Source organism: Erigeron canadensis, chromosome 5, assembly GCF_010389155.1.
Source record: "Erigeron canadensis isolate Cc75 chromosome 5, C_canadensis_v1, whole genome shotgun sequence".
In the NCBI taxonomy this organism is placed as follows: domain Eukaryota; kingdom Viridiplantae; phylum Streptophyta; class Magnoliopsida; order Asterales; family Asteraceae; genus Erigeron; species Erigeron canadensis.
Genome location: NC_057765.1, coordinates 8,166,904 through 8,184,038, shown reverse-complemented (window position 1 = coordinate 8,184,038; position 17,135 = coordinate 8,166,904). Strand labels below are relative to the sequence as shown.

At 33.5% G+C, this 17,135-nt stretch overlaps 1 protein-coding gene and 1 pseudogene across 1 annotated transcript; both read right to left on the bottom strand.

Annotated features, from left to right (window-relative positions):
* Positions 1–1,648: 1,648 nt before the first annotated feature.
* Positions 1,649–8,596, bottom strand: LOC122600019. The gene is made up of 2 exons (XM_043772647.1): positions 8,333–8,596; positions 1,649–1,898 (listed from the first exon to the last, which is right to left on the bottom strand). The coding sequence occupies exons 1-2, from the start codon at positions 8,498–8,500 to the stop codon at positions 1,848–1,850; spliced, it is 219 nt and encodes a 72-aa protein (XP_043628582.1). The 5' UTR covers positions 8,501–8,596; the 3' UTR covers positions 1,649–1,847.
* Positions 8,597–11,978: 3,382 nt separating this feature from the next.
* On the bottom strand, positions 11,979–17,135 carry LOC122601120 (annotated as a pseudogene).

The window sequence follows — 17,135 nt, the reverse complement described above, 5'->3', positions numbered from 1 at the left end:
TTACCACCATTCTCTATAAATTGTAGAGAATGGATGGGAATGAAAATTTTTTTTAATGATGTTATATGTATTAAATGTAATTATTATTTAATTTTTTGTATTTTTTCATATATTGATTTTCTGCTTGTACCAAATGAAAAAATCTATTCTCTTTTCAAATACTTATTTTCTTGAGTTAATTACTGAAATGGTACCTAACGTTTGCGTCATATTACTGGTTTCATACATTTCCTTTCGAAATTACACTGATCATACCCAACGTATGCAAATCTCCACTCGGACCATAGTGGAGGCTAACGTCGTCATGTGGCCGTTAAAAACCCCCTCACGTGACTTGCACGTGAGGGGTAAAGATGTAATATCGTGTTTCTAAATTACTTAAATGGTACCTAACGTTTGCACGATATTGCTGGTTTCATACCTAATCTTTCTTAATTACTTAAATGGTACCTAATGTTTAGTTATTAATTTATTTATTTTTTTATTTTGAAAGGTGAATTCCGCTTTAAGCCAATGTCTTAAAAACTGGTATTTTTAGTCATACTGGTGTGGAAAATTTTCTGGTAATACCGAAAATACCGGCCGGTACGACTATTTTTAATTTGTTTTATTTTTCTTTTATGAAAAATTTTCAAATTTTGTTACAATTTAATGAAAATAGTCAAAATGCACTTATAATCCACTAAAAAATAATACCAAATAGGTTTTTTTCATAACAAAATAAAAGTTTAAAGTTCACAAATAACCAAAAATAGCAATAAAATATCATAAAAGTAAATTTATAAAAATTCAAATTTTCTTTTTTGAAAATATTGGGCATACCGCAATGGTAATACCAGAAATATCCAGGATTACCAGAAATATCGGCCGGTATTTACTAGTATTTAAAATATTACTTTAAGTTTTGTGTCGCAATAAGTACAGACCGGTATTTTTGGTATTTCTAGAATATTCTGGCATTACCATTGCGGTATTTCCGGTATTATCGAGAAAAAAAATTTGAATTTTTTTTAAAATTGTTTTTATGATACTTTATTGTTAATTTTTGGTTATTTGTGAATTTTAAACTTATATTTTGTTATGAAAAACTTATTTGATATTATTTTTTATTGGATTATAAATTGATTTTGACTACGTTGGATATGATCAGTATGGTCCGAGTAAAAATTTGCATACGTTGGATATGATCAGCGTAATTTCAAAAGGAAAGGTATAAAACCAGTAATATGGCACAAACGTTAGGTACCATTTCACCCATATCAAACATCCCCTAAGCTTAGCCTGTTTTGAAAGGGAAAGACAAACAACCACTATGACTACATATTTGTAGCAATTTACAATTTTTTCAAATTATATCAGAACATTTTTCTGTTTTTATACATGCAATATAAAATTATATTACTTTTTATATAGAAACTTTCAATCCGAGTACTGAGTACTCTTACCTTGGACCCCAACAGAGGGGAGCCCGAGTTCAAATTTCCAAATTCCAACCATGTAGACAACATATTAAACCTAGGATACAAGAAAGTTGAGCAGTTACATGTAATCGTCCCAGCTTTGACCTGGTAAAACTGAACCTATCCTTTCAATATTATCAGAAAATACCAAAAAGTAACAATATTATCAGACAATACCAAAAAGTACATATCAGAATTTTTGTTTTATTTTAACCGCAAATTGTAGAAAGGAGGGAGTAACAATTCGAAAGTTTCATAATACAAGAATCAGAAATGCCCAACACATACAACAAAATAAGAGTACTCCGAACCCCAAAAGAGATGCATCTAGCTTGTGAAAAAAACCTGGATTCTTCCCACCGAGATTTTATTGATTTATGTGGCATCTTAGGGAAGAAACTTCCTGTAGGGTCTGTTGTTGTCTTCATCTTGCATATGCTGTTGAAAGGGTGCATAAATATTGAAGTTATTATATCTGGCTTTTGATGAGAACAGCTTATCGCCATTTCTTCACAAATAGATAGGGATATCCATTGAAGTAATGTAAAACATAACCATAAAAACAAATACAGTTAGTAGCCTAGGAACAGTTCTAACCAGAGGTGGCCATATGTTATGCAATTGTGTTATAAATGGGCCAATTCGGGTTATTTTTTACTATCTAAACCGGGTCAAATAGGTAAAAATCTACGAACTGGGCAAAGACACAAAAATGTTAAATGGGTCAAGCTGATCAAAGGTTTCCCATCAACCATACACCATTGTGTACTCTTATATTACAATCCCTATATCGATTTTCTTTAAGTGAAAGCTATTATTAGTCTAATACTATAATTTTTGTAATCATATACTTGTCCCCTCCTATCGACCAGGTGTTCTATAAAGCCAGGCCCAGTATGGTTCACACTTCAGCAACTTTTCATGCACTTTTTAGGCCCAGCAGACTAGTCTCGCTCTTATAGTCTTATTTGTCGCCAGGTCAGTCTTTTTATTTGCTAATAACATTTCCTTTTGTAACATAAAATTTTGCTAATTTCAATTCTTCCGGTTTAACTTGGCTAAATTCTTTGTTAGCCTACATCCACATGTAGTCAAGTAGATAATCAATCTTGTCATTGCAAAGCACAATTTTCGGCTCTTAGTTATAAAGTCTCGAATTAACGATTAAAATAAATGCATGAGGTACAACTTGCACCGCTAGAAGTAATTTTTTTTGTTTTTTTATATAATCAAGCAGCATGCCAAAAGATTTATTGATGCCATCTACAGCTGGATATCTTGATATAAAAAAAGGTTGAAACTGTACAGACAACGCTGACCATCAAACACTACATAATTTGTTACTCTTTCTAAGCATTCAATGCCTATATGATTACATAATGAAGTTGGTTACTGATGACTACAATCGTGATTACCCAATGCCATCTACAGTTGGTAATCATGACATAGAAAAAGATAGACCATCAAATGTGACGCAACCTAGTACTAGTTTTACGCATTCAATGCCAAACTGCTTGCCTAATGTAGTCAGTTGCTGATGACTACAATCACAATTACTTGATGTCATACGCCAATTAGTAACTAGTAGACCTTACATCAACTTAAGCCTGATAGACATAGCTATGCATAATTCTAAACACTTAGTGTAATAGTTCAATTTAGTAGTAAAACTATTCCAATAATGCCATATATAGACTATATTTAGCATCATACAGTACCATATTTAAGCTTTGCAACAGATAAGAAATGATTGGAAAACACAAATTTGCTCAAATAACTTAAAAACTTGTTTATAAACAATTAAGTTTGAAAAATTAAAAAAACACGGATTTTTTTTCTAGAAAACATGGGCTCTGACCAGGCTTTAGCCGGTCAGGCTATAAATAAGCCAAATCCAGCTTTAACTGGGACTGATTTTGTCCGGTCTTTGGGCTGCATGTGACCTAAAATAAGCTTGTTTGGGCCAGGTAGAAATGGGACTGGTATTGTTTGGGCTTTTTGAACCCAGTATCTTCCAAGTCAAGAACAAGTCACGGGCTCACGGCTTTGCCAGACTTGCCCATCTCTACTTCAAACTACCAACAAGGTCAATATTCAAAATATGTCTGTCACAAAAGCATGTTCTGAGATACTGGACAGTCAATCATATGAACACACACTGAATAGAAGATAACAGACATCTCAAACTATTGGCTCAATTGCTGTTAGAAAGTAGAAACATGCAGACAGGATATTGTAGTATCGCACACTGGACTAATTAGGAACACTTCTGAAACTTAGGATCTTTAACTTTAAGCACGATTCGCTACACTATTGCAACAACTGACCATTAGCTCTATGCCCTTCAAATGAGCTTGGATCTTCTTAATTTACCGTTACTCTAGCGGAGCAAGGAGTTCTTTCAAGTGCCAGTAAGTTCCATTACCATTACTCTTAATAAAAATAACTAATATGTCCTCAGATTTTCCCAAAATCAAATAGGTGGCACAATCTTACTAGTTAATTTCAAATTTTGATCATTATTTATTGATTATGTCATCATTTTAACTAACTATATATCCCTATATTAAATGAGTAATTAACAAAAAAAATTACACCCTAATCTATATTCATTTAACATTGAAGTGTCAATTAACTTTAAATATTATTTTATACTAATTCTTATAACGAATATAAACAATGAAAAGTATTTTCATTCTTTTAACAAATTGCATCATCAGATAGATCTCTTCAAGACCTCCAAAATGAACCCTATGATTGATTTTTTTTTAACTACTTTATTACAGTATAATATATAAATCGTACTGTTGTATAAACTAAACACGTAAAAACCATGTTCAGTTGGATAGACGTATAACTGAAACTACATTAAGAAGGTGCATGGACGTTCTCATCTGATAGTAATAGTTCAACTCAGGGGAGCTATTATTACGAAAGTAACCTGTAACTATTAAAATCACATAGTATTGAAAAATCTGCGTTCTTCAAGTTATTATATTCTATATGCTTAATAAGCCACTCAACTACCATTTAAGACTTTTCAGAACAGAGTTTTTTCCTAGGTCATAGTTGGAAGAGACGGCAGGGTTTGCCTTTGGTGTCTTTAAAATAGATGCATGTATTTTCACAGGTTCCATTCTTTTCAGGACTATATAGCGAACACGCATAGATACGCATTGGGTATGTTTGGCAATAGCTGTTAGCTACGAGTTGGTGGTTGGTAGCTGGTGGCTGGTAGCTAAAATTTTTTAGATAACTTAAGTGATTGGCAAAATAGCTGTAGCTTTTTTATAAATATTTAAAATGACAAAAATGGAAATACATAAAAAGTATATACTATATCATACTACTCGTATATACTAAACATACATTATAAGATTATTACGATCTACCTAAACTTTGATTACCATAAACCGTCAATGTCTATTCTTTGTATATATATCTGAAGGTCTGATCTCAAAAAAGGTGGCTAATTATATGCCAATTAGAAAACAATTGGTTCCTATGTCAGTTAAACAAGTATATATGTATATAATAAGGTTACTGCAATGCAGGCTTTTAACATGAGTCAACAAAACTTTTGTTCATATCTCAAGAGACTGCAAGTTGTCACCTCTTTTGTACCTACTATCCTCACATAATCATTAAAATAAGGCTATTTAAAAAATTTAGTGTACCAAAAGCTTCTAGCTTTTTCCAAACGCTGGAAAAGGTAGTGTTGAGATACAAAGCTTTTTCTTCCATCCTAACAGCTTCTAGCTCTTTCAACCAAACAAGCTTTTTATTAGATAGTAGCTTTTTCTTAAAAGCTACAAGCTTGAAGTTCCTAAAAGCTCTTAAAAGCTCCTTGCCAAACATACAACATCTTATATCATTCACAGCTTTACACTTACTTAGAATATGATCTGCTGAAACAAAGTACTATTGAACATTTAAGTAGTGACTAGTAAGGCACCTTTTTTTTATTTAAGATATTGATATATGTTTGAGTTCAAGGTACCCCTTTAAAATGGAGATTTGATAGAAAAGGAGACAGCGGTATAAGTTGTGGCCTTGGTTAGACTTGATATATACTTTGCAAAAACATAAACCACTTGAGACACAAGACCATGATATAGATCATAAGTTACAGCAGATTGAAATCAGAAAGAAAGTCGGGGGATTAAGTGTCGTTTTTAGTAATTAGTTAATGAATTATGGTAATGTCTTCCTGGACAAGTTAGGTTTTGTCTGGTAGTTCTTTAAATAAGGCTGATAGCCAATTGTTTAGGTCGTAGATAGATTATTATAATTGTTCTTAGGAACTCGGGCTACTGGGGCATTAATCAAGAATCAGGCTACTGGAGCCTATCCAGACTATCTATCAATTGTAACAGCCGTCTTCTGTTGGCAGTGTTCGTGTTTATTGCTCGTATTTGTCGTGTGTTCGCTGTTTGTCTATCTGATACATATCAGACCACAACAGGTCACCTGCTTTCATGTAACAACTGAAAATAGAGTTTTTTCAAAACAATTGCAAAACTAAGAACAGCTTATATGACTATATTTGTCAATTTTAAATAATACGACGTGAGATTTTCAATTCTCCCTTGGTCTTAGCTGTGTGATAATCAATAAAGCACCTCAAGGTCAACACTTCGGAGAATATACGTAAAGAATTCGGATTTTTATGAGCTAGACCATGTTAAATTTTGTTAGAAGTTCAGCAATAGTAAAGTTTTTATTGACTTCAAGATTTCAATCCTTAAATCTCGTAAACGGTGTTTCCTCCTTGGTTAAAATATTGTGAATAGATATATTTTTTTTATCACAATGAGGTTAAAATATCACTTTTAATTTCATATACGTTTTAGATGCTGCCCATAGCGAAAACATTTAAGTGGAAATCGATACACTTCCTTGAAACCGACACTCCTATTGAATATACGTTTTGATCATAGGAAATATCATTCTTTGAAATGCAAAAGCAAGTGGACTGAAGTCAACATTCTACTAGAGCCCATAAAGATGCTAAAAACTGATTACAATAAAGTAAAAAATTATGCATGTTGTTTTGGAAACTTACCTAAACTTCGGTTCAGTCATTTATTTCAAGAAAAAAGTACAAGTCATAAGGTCATCACATCTTGAAATAGAGGTTTTTGATGTTAAGAAAGAGTGGTAAATCTAATGCATTTAACGTACTTATAAAACTAAAAACAAAGCCTTGACAATGTAAACATTAGTTTTAAGTAGACATAAATACTGTAAAGCCAAGCCTACCGTGGAATACAAAAAAATATATATCCATTTGAAATAAAAGATTATGGTTACCAGAATACCAGGTACAGAAATGTGTAGAATGAGTTAATTTTTTTGATTACAAATTTAAAACCTTAAACCAAAAAAACTAAGAAAACATGATGCATTTGTTTCAATAAAATCCTTGATGAAAGTTGGGTTATATATATAATCAATATTCATGGAGCTAAAAGTACTTGAAACATTACCTTTAGGTAATTTGATATACTGCGTAGCAAAGATAAATAATACATGTATGAAGTCCTCGATAATACATTTTAAAGATATCTTTAGTATTATCTAAAGCAATTATCTTATGTGGCCCTTTAAAGAAGATGAATCCCTAGATACATTGGAAAATCTTAGGATGTATTTAGTTCTAGAAAAAACTAAGAGTATTTTTTTTAATAAATTCAAGAAAAGAACATGTGTTTAAATGTGATTTAGCCAAAATAATTTTCACTGAAAACAGAAAAATTTGTTTTCCAACCAATAATTGCCTATTGGAAAACTCATTCTAATAGTCTACAAAGGTATTCTAGAGATTAAAGAAAAACAACCCTAATTTACTCGCACAACGAAAACATGCACAGAAACCAAACATACTCTCGTTTCTGTCCACTTGACTTCCTTCAAACATATTTCCATTTTTACTTATCGACTTGCAAACAAGACAAGCTAAAACTAAAAGGGAAAAACTTTCGTCAGCAACATGCGAACATGGAATGCAAAAAGCGTGTTCAATTGTGATTTTTCCAATATAATTTTCATTGATAACAAAAAACTTTGTTTTCCAACTTACTTCCTCCCCTTGAAAAACTCATATTTATACTTTATAGTTTATAGTTTTCCAAATATTCTTCGACTTCAGAAGTGGAAAACAATGTGTTTTCCAAAGTTGCAACTAAATGTGTTTCAAAGTTTTCAAAGGTTTTCTAGAAATTAAAAAAAACCCTTTTCCTTTTAACAAAAAAGAAAAAGTGTTATGTAACTAAACACAACTTTAACCATCAGATCCCTTAAATCGATAACCTAAGAACAAACAACCCTAATACACTCACACCATGAAAAACGCACATACAAACCAAACCCACTTCCTTTTCTCTACACCTGGGTTACTCCGTACATCTTTCCGCTTCTAGTTGTCGCCGCATACAAGACTATTTGAAACTTAAAAGAAAAAAGTTTTTAGGAACGTATTCAAGTTTAGTCCAAGCTCTATTTTGTATATATATCCAACATAGAATCATTTTACCGTGTGTATCCAACTTTCACAAAATTATATCGCATTTTTACATTCGAAGCATAATCCCTACAATCGGATACATATAATAGAAATATTTATTTAAAAGTAGGATACGCAGATTCCGGGTTAGAGTTCGATACATTTCTAAGTCCTAAACCCTAATCTAAAATTAGCTTATAATTTCATTATAAACACCCAAAGTCATAAATCATCAAATATTATTCAACTAAATTGGATCAGATCTAAAACAAAATATCTCTCAAACATATATTATAAGATAAAAGTAAAGTGTGTGTGTGTGTGTAAACATAGATATAGATATAGATATAGATACAGATGTACTTACGAATTCACGAACGGTGCCTTTGTAAACAAAGTAAGGAACAGCGACGGCGAAGATACCGACAATAGCGAGGTTACGGCGAGTCCATCGGAAATTGTGCTCCAGATTCTCTCTGGCAGTTCCCCAATCTTCTATGAATTTGTTCTTGTTTGCTTCCATTCCTCCCCCCATTTTCTTTTATAAAAATTGGTTATTTCTTACACTACACACTAGTAATGGTCGTCGTAGGTGGTTGTTTGGTGGTTCTGCCGTCTAGTGATATGTTATTTGGTCGGGTGTAGCACAAAAGGTTAGTAGGATACTTACTTTTTGGTCCTTGGATAATTGATGTATTCTACATTTAATCCCTTTGACTTTTTATGACTCTTTCTTTTTCTGCTGCAAGATACAACTTGTTATGAGTGCGACCAACGGGGTTATACCAAAAAATGGTTTTCGTTTTTTAGAACTCCTGGCATGCCACCTGCTTCTTTTGGGTTCGTCTTATGGTTTTTTCAGACGAGTGAAGTAAGAAAAAAGGATGAGTATGCGTGTATGTATGTGTGTAATATAAAATGATGAAGGGGAAAAAAAATGATGAGAATGTGTGTATGTGTAAAATATAAAATGATGAAGGAAGTGAAGAGGTGTTGTTGATAAAGTTGTGTCAAGTTATAAGTTGACATATATGTGACAAAATATTAGACTTATTCTTTTTTACCTTATCGGTTAAATGTTTATATTATTTGTATATCAATTTGAAAGTTTACATAATCATTTCTATTTTTAAATATGTCATATACATGTGTGTTAGACAATCTATAACAGACAGTTGGTAAAGCTGGTCACCAAAACCTTTTGACACATATACTGAATGAAGTTTACGGATTTATATATATTACAATTTAAACTTTATGGAAAACCATAGGAATGGCAAAATGGGTGGGTCGGGCGGGTGCGGGTCAGAACGGATGCGGGTCAATGCAGGCCATTTCAAGAAAGCAGGTTAAGCGGGTGCGGGTCAAAGCGGGTTGGGTGCGGGTCAGACCTGTAATTTTTTTAATTTTGCGGGTTTGTGATGTTTTTATTTATTAAAAGCTATCAATTGAGCTATTTCATTCTGCTTTCTGTTAAACTACTGCAATATTATTAATATTATTATTATTATTAGGGATTATTTTATTATTATTCTTATTATTATTAGGGATATATACTCTCAAAATATGACATGCACATTTACCATTGTACTTTTTTGAGTTTTGAAAACCACACATTGAAAAGAGAGGTCAACTATCATACGTATACTTGATAGATATCACACAGTAATATTCCTTTTTTTAATGTATATCACAATGTAAATAATACTCTCTTTTACCAACCAAATAACTTCCCATTTCAGTGACTGTCAACAACCATAAATTATATAGATCTACTCTCTTTTCCGATGACAACCACCAAACTAAGACAGGTAGCCACGACACTATTCTTCGTTTTCCTCTCAGACTCTCGTCTTTTAACCCCCTCTGTATCTAGATTCTAACTTTCTCTATCATCCATCCAATCTTCACTTCACAAATAATCAATTCATTATCATTTTTACTTCAGAGGAATTTCTCATCGGAATCTGCGACGGGATCATTGTGTTAGGTGATGCTGGCAGGTATCAAGTTATCATCAGAATCTTCACCGGAGTTTCTAATATTTACTTCTGATCAGAAATTTTGCTCGAACAACATGTGTTAATACTTCAGACGATAGCGTGATTTTATAGCAATGGTTGAGTGCTTGATTACCCGTTCAACCCGCTCAAAAGATTAAAGACTTACTTGAAATACCCAATTAGACCCGCTATAGAATTTTAAGGGTGCCCATTTATACCCAGTTGACTGAAAAATTTACCCAAATATACCCAATTATTTTAGTTTGGGTAAGTTTTGCCCAGTCTAAAAAACCACTACACATTACAAAAGTATATTTCTAGTTTAATATCATTCATCCAGTAAAATCGTAAAGATAATGGTGGTTAAAAGTCACATAGAATACAATTCATGAGTCATAAAGAAAATAAAATATGCCTATGTAAAAGTGCTTCTCCATTGAACCATAATGAGAAGCATACTACCATAGTCAATGTACATTTAGATCCAACAAAAACATAAGAGGCATTGGTTAAAACTTAACTAATGAATGCTACATTGCTACCTAGTTGATAGGTTGGCTCTATTTTTCTAGTGACATACAACTTCTAACAAACTATATTGGTAAAGAACATAGTCAAATGCCAACTATGTTAGCAATTTATAGTTGGTTAGCCAATTAACTTACAAACTTTTTAACAAAGAGATTTACAACAATGGCGAGGATGTCGTACATCTCTTGTATTAGGAGACTATTATGTAGATGCAGCCAATAATTAATAAACATGTTGTTACTATTGCCAAAAGTAATTTTCAGTCTTGTGATTGTCATTTCTACAACAGCCGCCCCACAAGGCGTTTCTAATTGGCGGATCGCTAACCTCATTTCATGAAACAAACTCCATTAGGTCAAGAAAGGGTGATTTAAAGGTGTTTATGTGCATTATTTTGTCAATTAGTTCATCTAGACTTAAGGCAGTTATTCAATTCTTTACTATTATTACTGGATATGAATTCAAAGGTTGATTAGTAGCTAGCTAGGCTTGAGTTTAATAATGTAATCATCATTTGACCTTAATTAGTAGACTATTAAATTGGTCTGGAAAGAAAAGGTTGGCAATGTAGTTGAATTTGAACCAAAAATGAAAAAGTGTTTTGGACTTTTGGTCAGAGCCGAGGTGCTCCAAACCTATAAAGGATGTGTTGCGTCTACATTTGGTGTGCCTTGCATTTGGGCATTAAGAGAGGTCACAATTCCCCATTCATCATTAACACATAGCTAGTTTCTGTCAACGAAACATCAGATAATCTTCCCCACTACTAGTCAATTACTAATCTTTTACAATATTCACAATACAAAATTAACCCGTTACTAATTTAGGACCCACCAATTAACCCAATTACAAACAAACAAAAACTGATCAAGTGCAACTACCAGATTAGAATATATGTGCCACGATTCTTTTACAATGGCTATGATGTGACACATCTCAAGCCTTTTATTTGGTGGGATGGTGAGGAGTCAAAAAAGCTAGAGTTACTTATGCCGTTAAAAAAAAGAGCTAGAGTTGCATCGATGCAACTCGATTGATTGTCGCCGCAAACACTAGCCTAAAAACGCGGTGTTATTTGGTTTGTTAAATATAATGAAGTGTTTTTAACTGGTAATTAGTTTCCAAGAAAATCATGCGTGCACGGTAACTTATACTCCGTAATTAACTTATTATTGGCTACGAAAGGACCTCCCGTAATGCCAGATTAGATTGAGATACTAATATGTGTCGTCGACACGTATAAAAACAACTTTGACACTTAAAGAAAATGCAAGATTATCTCATAAAATACCATTAATACATGACATATATCAAGGAAAGTGGCATGATACAAAGAGTTAATAACCCAAATATGACATAGTATGGGTTTATACGAAGCTTATTGTAGTTCTAAATGATAGTAGATATGGAACATAGATATATAAGACAATATTATATATAACCGATCGATATCATCAAGTCCATTAATAGTTTGTGTTCAAGATCTTCAAATGCGAAGTATTCATGCTTTACGTGCCAGTGTATCTCCTATGGGATTGATTCGAACTAACAATCCATGATCAAATTTCGGCTTGGGGATTCTTTTGAAAGATTTTTCTTTATCCACAAGCTCCCAAGTAAACTTTGTCACGAAGTAATGTATCAAGGCCAAAGTTTCCATTTTCGCAAGCTCCATGCCTGGACACATCCTTAGACCGGCTCCAAATGGTACAAGACTGAAAGCCGGTGGTGATGGCGTGTCTTTCTCAAAACGGGATGGGTCAATCATAGTCGGGATTTTAAAAATCTGATTGTCCATGTGTGTATTGGCTGGACACACGAGCACCTAAAAACACATACACCGTTTAGAAGTAAGAGATACAGATTTTGGATATGAACTTGTTATTTGCAAATAGATTGAAATATGTAACATACTTGCCATCCTTTGGGAATTATGTATCCTTCATACTCAATGTCTTGTGCCGTTCTCTGGAAGTTCATAGGTAAAGGAGGGGTTATCCTCAACATCTGAGATGCTACTCTCCATGTATATTTCATCTTGCTAAGATCTTCCCAAGTCAAAGCTTCTACAAGTGATTTACATTTCAAGATTTCTTCTTGTTCTACAATAATAACAAATATGAACAAATAAGAAACTTAGATTGATACTCAAATTATGCTAGCGATCAATATATAAGACGCGCACATGTGCGCGCATATATCTTGTAATTCTTCGTATTTATAATAAAGTAAAAGTAAAGTAACTCCCAATACTGTTTTTCACGGATTATGGGATTTGATACCGTCTTTGACGGTATATGGGAAGTTCCGAGGTTGAGATGTAAACACCCTTAATCTGTCTTTATTTAAGGTAGAGAGGTTGTTTCCGGTTCTACCCTAGGACCTCCGACCTTAGAAGGAGTAATTAAAGATCGAACTCTTGATCTCTGTTTCTAGAGACGTAATCAGATGATTACAACAACGGACATACACTGAGAATACGTATTGAAAGATCCTGGTCTTACCTTGTAGTATAGTAGAATAGATAGATTTCTTGCTACTTAAAAGCTTGACCAAGGAAGTAATAAGGCTAGCAGTTGTGTCGTATCCTGCTAGCATCACGAGGACGGTCACGTCAATGATACCTCCTCAGACAATTCTAACAAGTTGTCATCGTCACCAATGCTAACCAACGAAGTGATTAGATCTTTTTGTCGATCAACTTGATTTTGTTTATCAATTATTAGTGCCTCCCTTTTCTCGTGTATAAGATCTACAATCATAGGTACTAGTTTCTTCCTTGCCATGATTCCCCGATTTAGTTGTGTGAAGGGTAAATTGACTGGAAATGAAATCGTAGCTTTAATCATATCTTCAAAAGGTGAGAGTAATTTCTCTCTTATGGGTCCTCTTTCAAGCCCGAAAAGTAGCGAACAAGTTACGTTGAAGGTTAATTAGGATTTTCATTAAGGGTTGCACCTACACCATTAGTAATAAAGAGATGAAAAGAATATAACTTGAATTATAGTATGAAATTTATAAGCCACTTTCATATAGTTTCATATGAAATCTAAAACCTGAATTTCATATTTTCCTTTCCAATGAGTCTCAAGGTGGTGTAGGATTTCTTCATCTAGTTTCCCAACATATTGCTTTAACATATCAAGCTTCATAAACGAAACCAAGGCTGATCTAACTCTTTTGTGATCATTGCCTGTCATTTCACTCAAAGTTTTCGAACCCACGATACTAGTAAATGATGGTGGTTGTGATGATGTGAGTATGGTCCCGTTGTAAGTGAAGAGAAACTTATTTGCAGATGGACCATGCAAAAGAACTGTTGGGTATCCATATAGACTGGCTTTCCATACCGGACCATATTTCGTCATCCCTTTTTGAAACCATTCCTCAATCTTATTAGATTTCAAAGCCTTGCCAAAGTAGAGAGTGCTTCCTATCAAAGGCAATCCTAAAGAACCCGGAGGGGGAGTCTGAGTTTTTTGTAAAAATAGGTTCTTTTCATAAATGCTTTGTAAAACTAGGATACTTCTTTTTACTTTTGTAAAAATAGGTTTGTCTGACAATACCACATGTTTCATATATACCCTTTTTTTTTTCCAGGAAACGTTTCTATTTAACAAGTTTTTCATGTACACCCCTTGACTAATTAAGTATTTACATTTTCAAGTCATCCACCAACCATCTTTACTACAATTAAATTTTATCACCAACTCATTTTAGACTGATTCAAGTGCTATCAATATCACATTTCTTAATAAGCAAATTTCCAATACTCTTTTTCTTGAATCTGCTTTTACATTTCACGGAAAAAAAATTCCATGATTATCATATCCAAACTTAAAATGTCTTTCAACTTTCATGATTTTTAACCTTTTAGTTTTTTTTCTTATTTATTTTGATGATAGTGAATTTTTTTTTAAAAAAAAATGCATTCATCAAATACTAACTTTGTTGATCTCCTTTGTAGTTTCAAACCCCACACCTTAAATGACCCATCTTTTTTACCTCACAATCATATATTTGATGAAAAAAATGATGTTGGTTTGATGAAAACGCCTCACAACAAAGTGAAAATAGTAGTCAGTCAGGGAGGGATATCGAGGCTGACTCTGATGATGCCAGTGAAGTCCCGATTCAACCGTACTCTCAAGGAGTAACGGATTTCATGAATGATGTTGGCAATGTAAGAGACGATAACACTGAAGTATTTGAAGATAATGTTCGTGTTGATATTTGGAGCGAATCTAGAAATGAAATTCGACAAGGGATGCAATTTGAAAGCAAAAAACAAGTCAAAAGGGCAGTTACACTTTGGTCGATAGCTAAGAATAGAGAATATAGAGTTCTTGAAAGTAAAGATAGGTTATGGGTAGCACAATGTAAGAGTGTCAAAAGAGATATACCAGAAAGTTCTGATAACGTTCACTATGCGCCAATATGTGAATGGTATGTTCGTGCAATAAAAAGGAAGACTCACGAGATGTGGGAGATTACGTGTTGGGTAGATACGCACAACTGCTTTGGAGTGTGTATCGACAATAACAATAGAAACTTGAACTCTATAACTATTTCTTCATACATCCTTCACTCGATTGAAAAGGATGTCGATTACCCGGTAAAAAATATTCAAGCAGATATCAAAAATAGTTTGAATGTTGATGTTTCTTACTGGAAGGCATGGCACGGCAGACGCAAATCAATAGAGACTCTTTATGGAACTTGGGACAGTAATTTTTCCGAACTTCCTAAATATATAGCAGCTTTAGAGGCATCTAATCCTACAACAATTGTGAAGTGGTTTCATGATCAAAAGAGCTCTCCAGATGTTATAACGTTTAAATATGTGTTTTGGGCATTTGGACCTGCTATCAACGCGTTCCATTTATGCCCGCCTATCATTTCTATAGATGGTGCTCATTTGAAAGGTTCTTATATGGGGAAATTGCTTATTGCTGTTACAAAAGATGCTAACAACAATATACCGCCAATTGCTTATGCGATTGTTAACGAGGAAACTTCACACAGTTGGTGTTGGTTTCTCTATAATTTCAGACTTTTTGTTGCACGCGATAGACAACTATGTGTGATTTTTGACAGACACAAAGGAATAGCTCATGCAATGACGAATCTTGATGGGTGGAAAGAGCCTTTAGCATACCATCGTTTTTGTCTCAGGCATGTAAGAAGTAATTTTATGAAAAGGTACAAGAACTTGAGCCTCAAAAGGTTTTGTTGGGCTATTGGCAGCACCACCCAAGAAAGGAAGTTTCTTGGATACAAGAGACAAATAAAAGAAATCAATCTTGAAGCTTGGCATTACCTTGAACAGATTGATAAAAGCAAGTGGTGTCTTTTATTCGATGAAAATCGTCGATGGTGTTGCCTCACTACAAATATATCTGAGAGTATTAACAATGCATTACGAGGAGCCAGGCAGTTACCAATTAAGGCTTGTATCAACCTTACCTTCAACAGAACTGTGCAACTTTTTAGAAAACATAGTGAGATTGCAATGAACTGCAATACACTGTTACCATCTTGCATGTGGCGCGTTTTTAATAATCGTGACACCCGTGCACAAAGCCATCAATTTTCAGAGTTTAACTACACTGAAGGTGTGTACAGAATCATCACCAAGTTACGGACAAATGGTACAGGTGGAAATACACACACCGTCCATTATTTTCAACAAGCAGGTACATGTGGTAAGTGGCAAATGGAAAGGTTTCTGTGTTCACATGCTCTAGCTGTTTGTCGACACAGAGGAGATAACCCTTTCACCATCATCAATAGTGTGTATACTACTACAACCTACAGACAACAGTATCAATCAAATTTTATATCACTTCCTCATCCTGATTATTGGTTGCCTGCAACCTGGAAGATTAAAGGAGATAACTCAAAAGTTTCGGTTGGTCGAGGAAGGAAGCGTACAAACCGAATTCGTAATGAAATGGACGTTCGTCATCCTGATGAGCCTCGGGGGTGTGGATTGTGCCGACAACCTGGCCATAAAAGGAATGCTTGTTCGAACTCTCAACCAAGATTCAATGAGACGTAAAAGATGTAAGGTTTTTTTAACTAATCTATTATTTCAGGTAGAAGCTATTAATCCTATTTTATTTATTATGAAAGACATGACTTTTATATTTATGAACTTTTATTATAACTTGGTATGTTGCTACGCTGTATATATTATTTAGCTAATGTTTGAATGGGTTAAGATTATATTAATGTTTGGTTGGAGAGTAAGATTATTTGGAACTTGGTCAATTTTGATAGTTTTTCTCTCATACATTGGTATTACTCAGTGGCCATATAAGTATATAACCCATTTGTCATGAAACTTTCAGCTAATATAAAATGTAAAATAAAAACATATGTACTAAATAAAAAGGTGTAAATGAAAATTTTAATATTATAGGTGGGACACTCTTTGTCAGACAAACCCATATTTGCAAAAGAAAATAAAAGTAGCCTAATTTTACAAAACATTTGTTAAAGTACCCCATTTTTACAAAAAACTCGAGGGAGTCTTGGATTATTATTTCTTTCCTTGAAGAGAAAGAAATAAGATAGTAAAATTAATGACAATAAAATCAATAGCATATACATAATATTAATCGCACACTCCAT

Coding starts and splice junctions, on each gene's coding strand:
- LOC122600019 (XM_043772647.1), bottom strand. CDS start 8,500: ATGGGGGGAGGAATGGAAGCAAACAAGAACAAATTCATAGAAGATTGG. Junction 1,899..8,332: donor AAGGCACCGTTCGTGAATTC/GTAAGTACATCT, acceptor CCCTTTCAACAG/CATATGCAAGATGAAGACAA.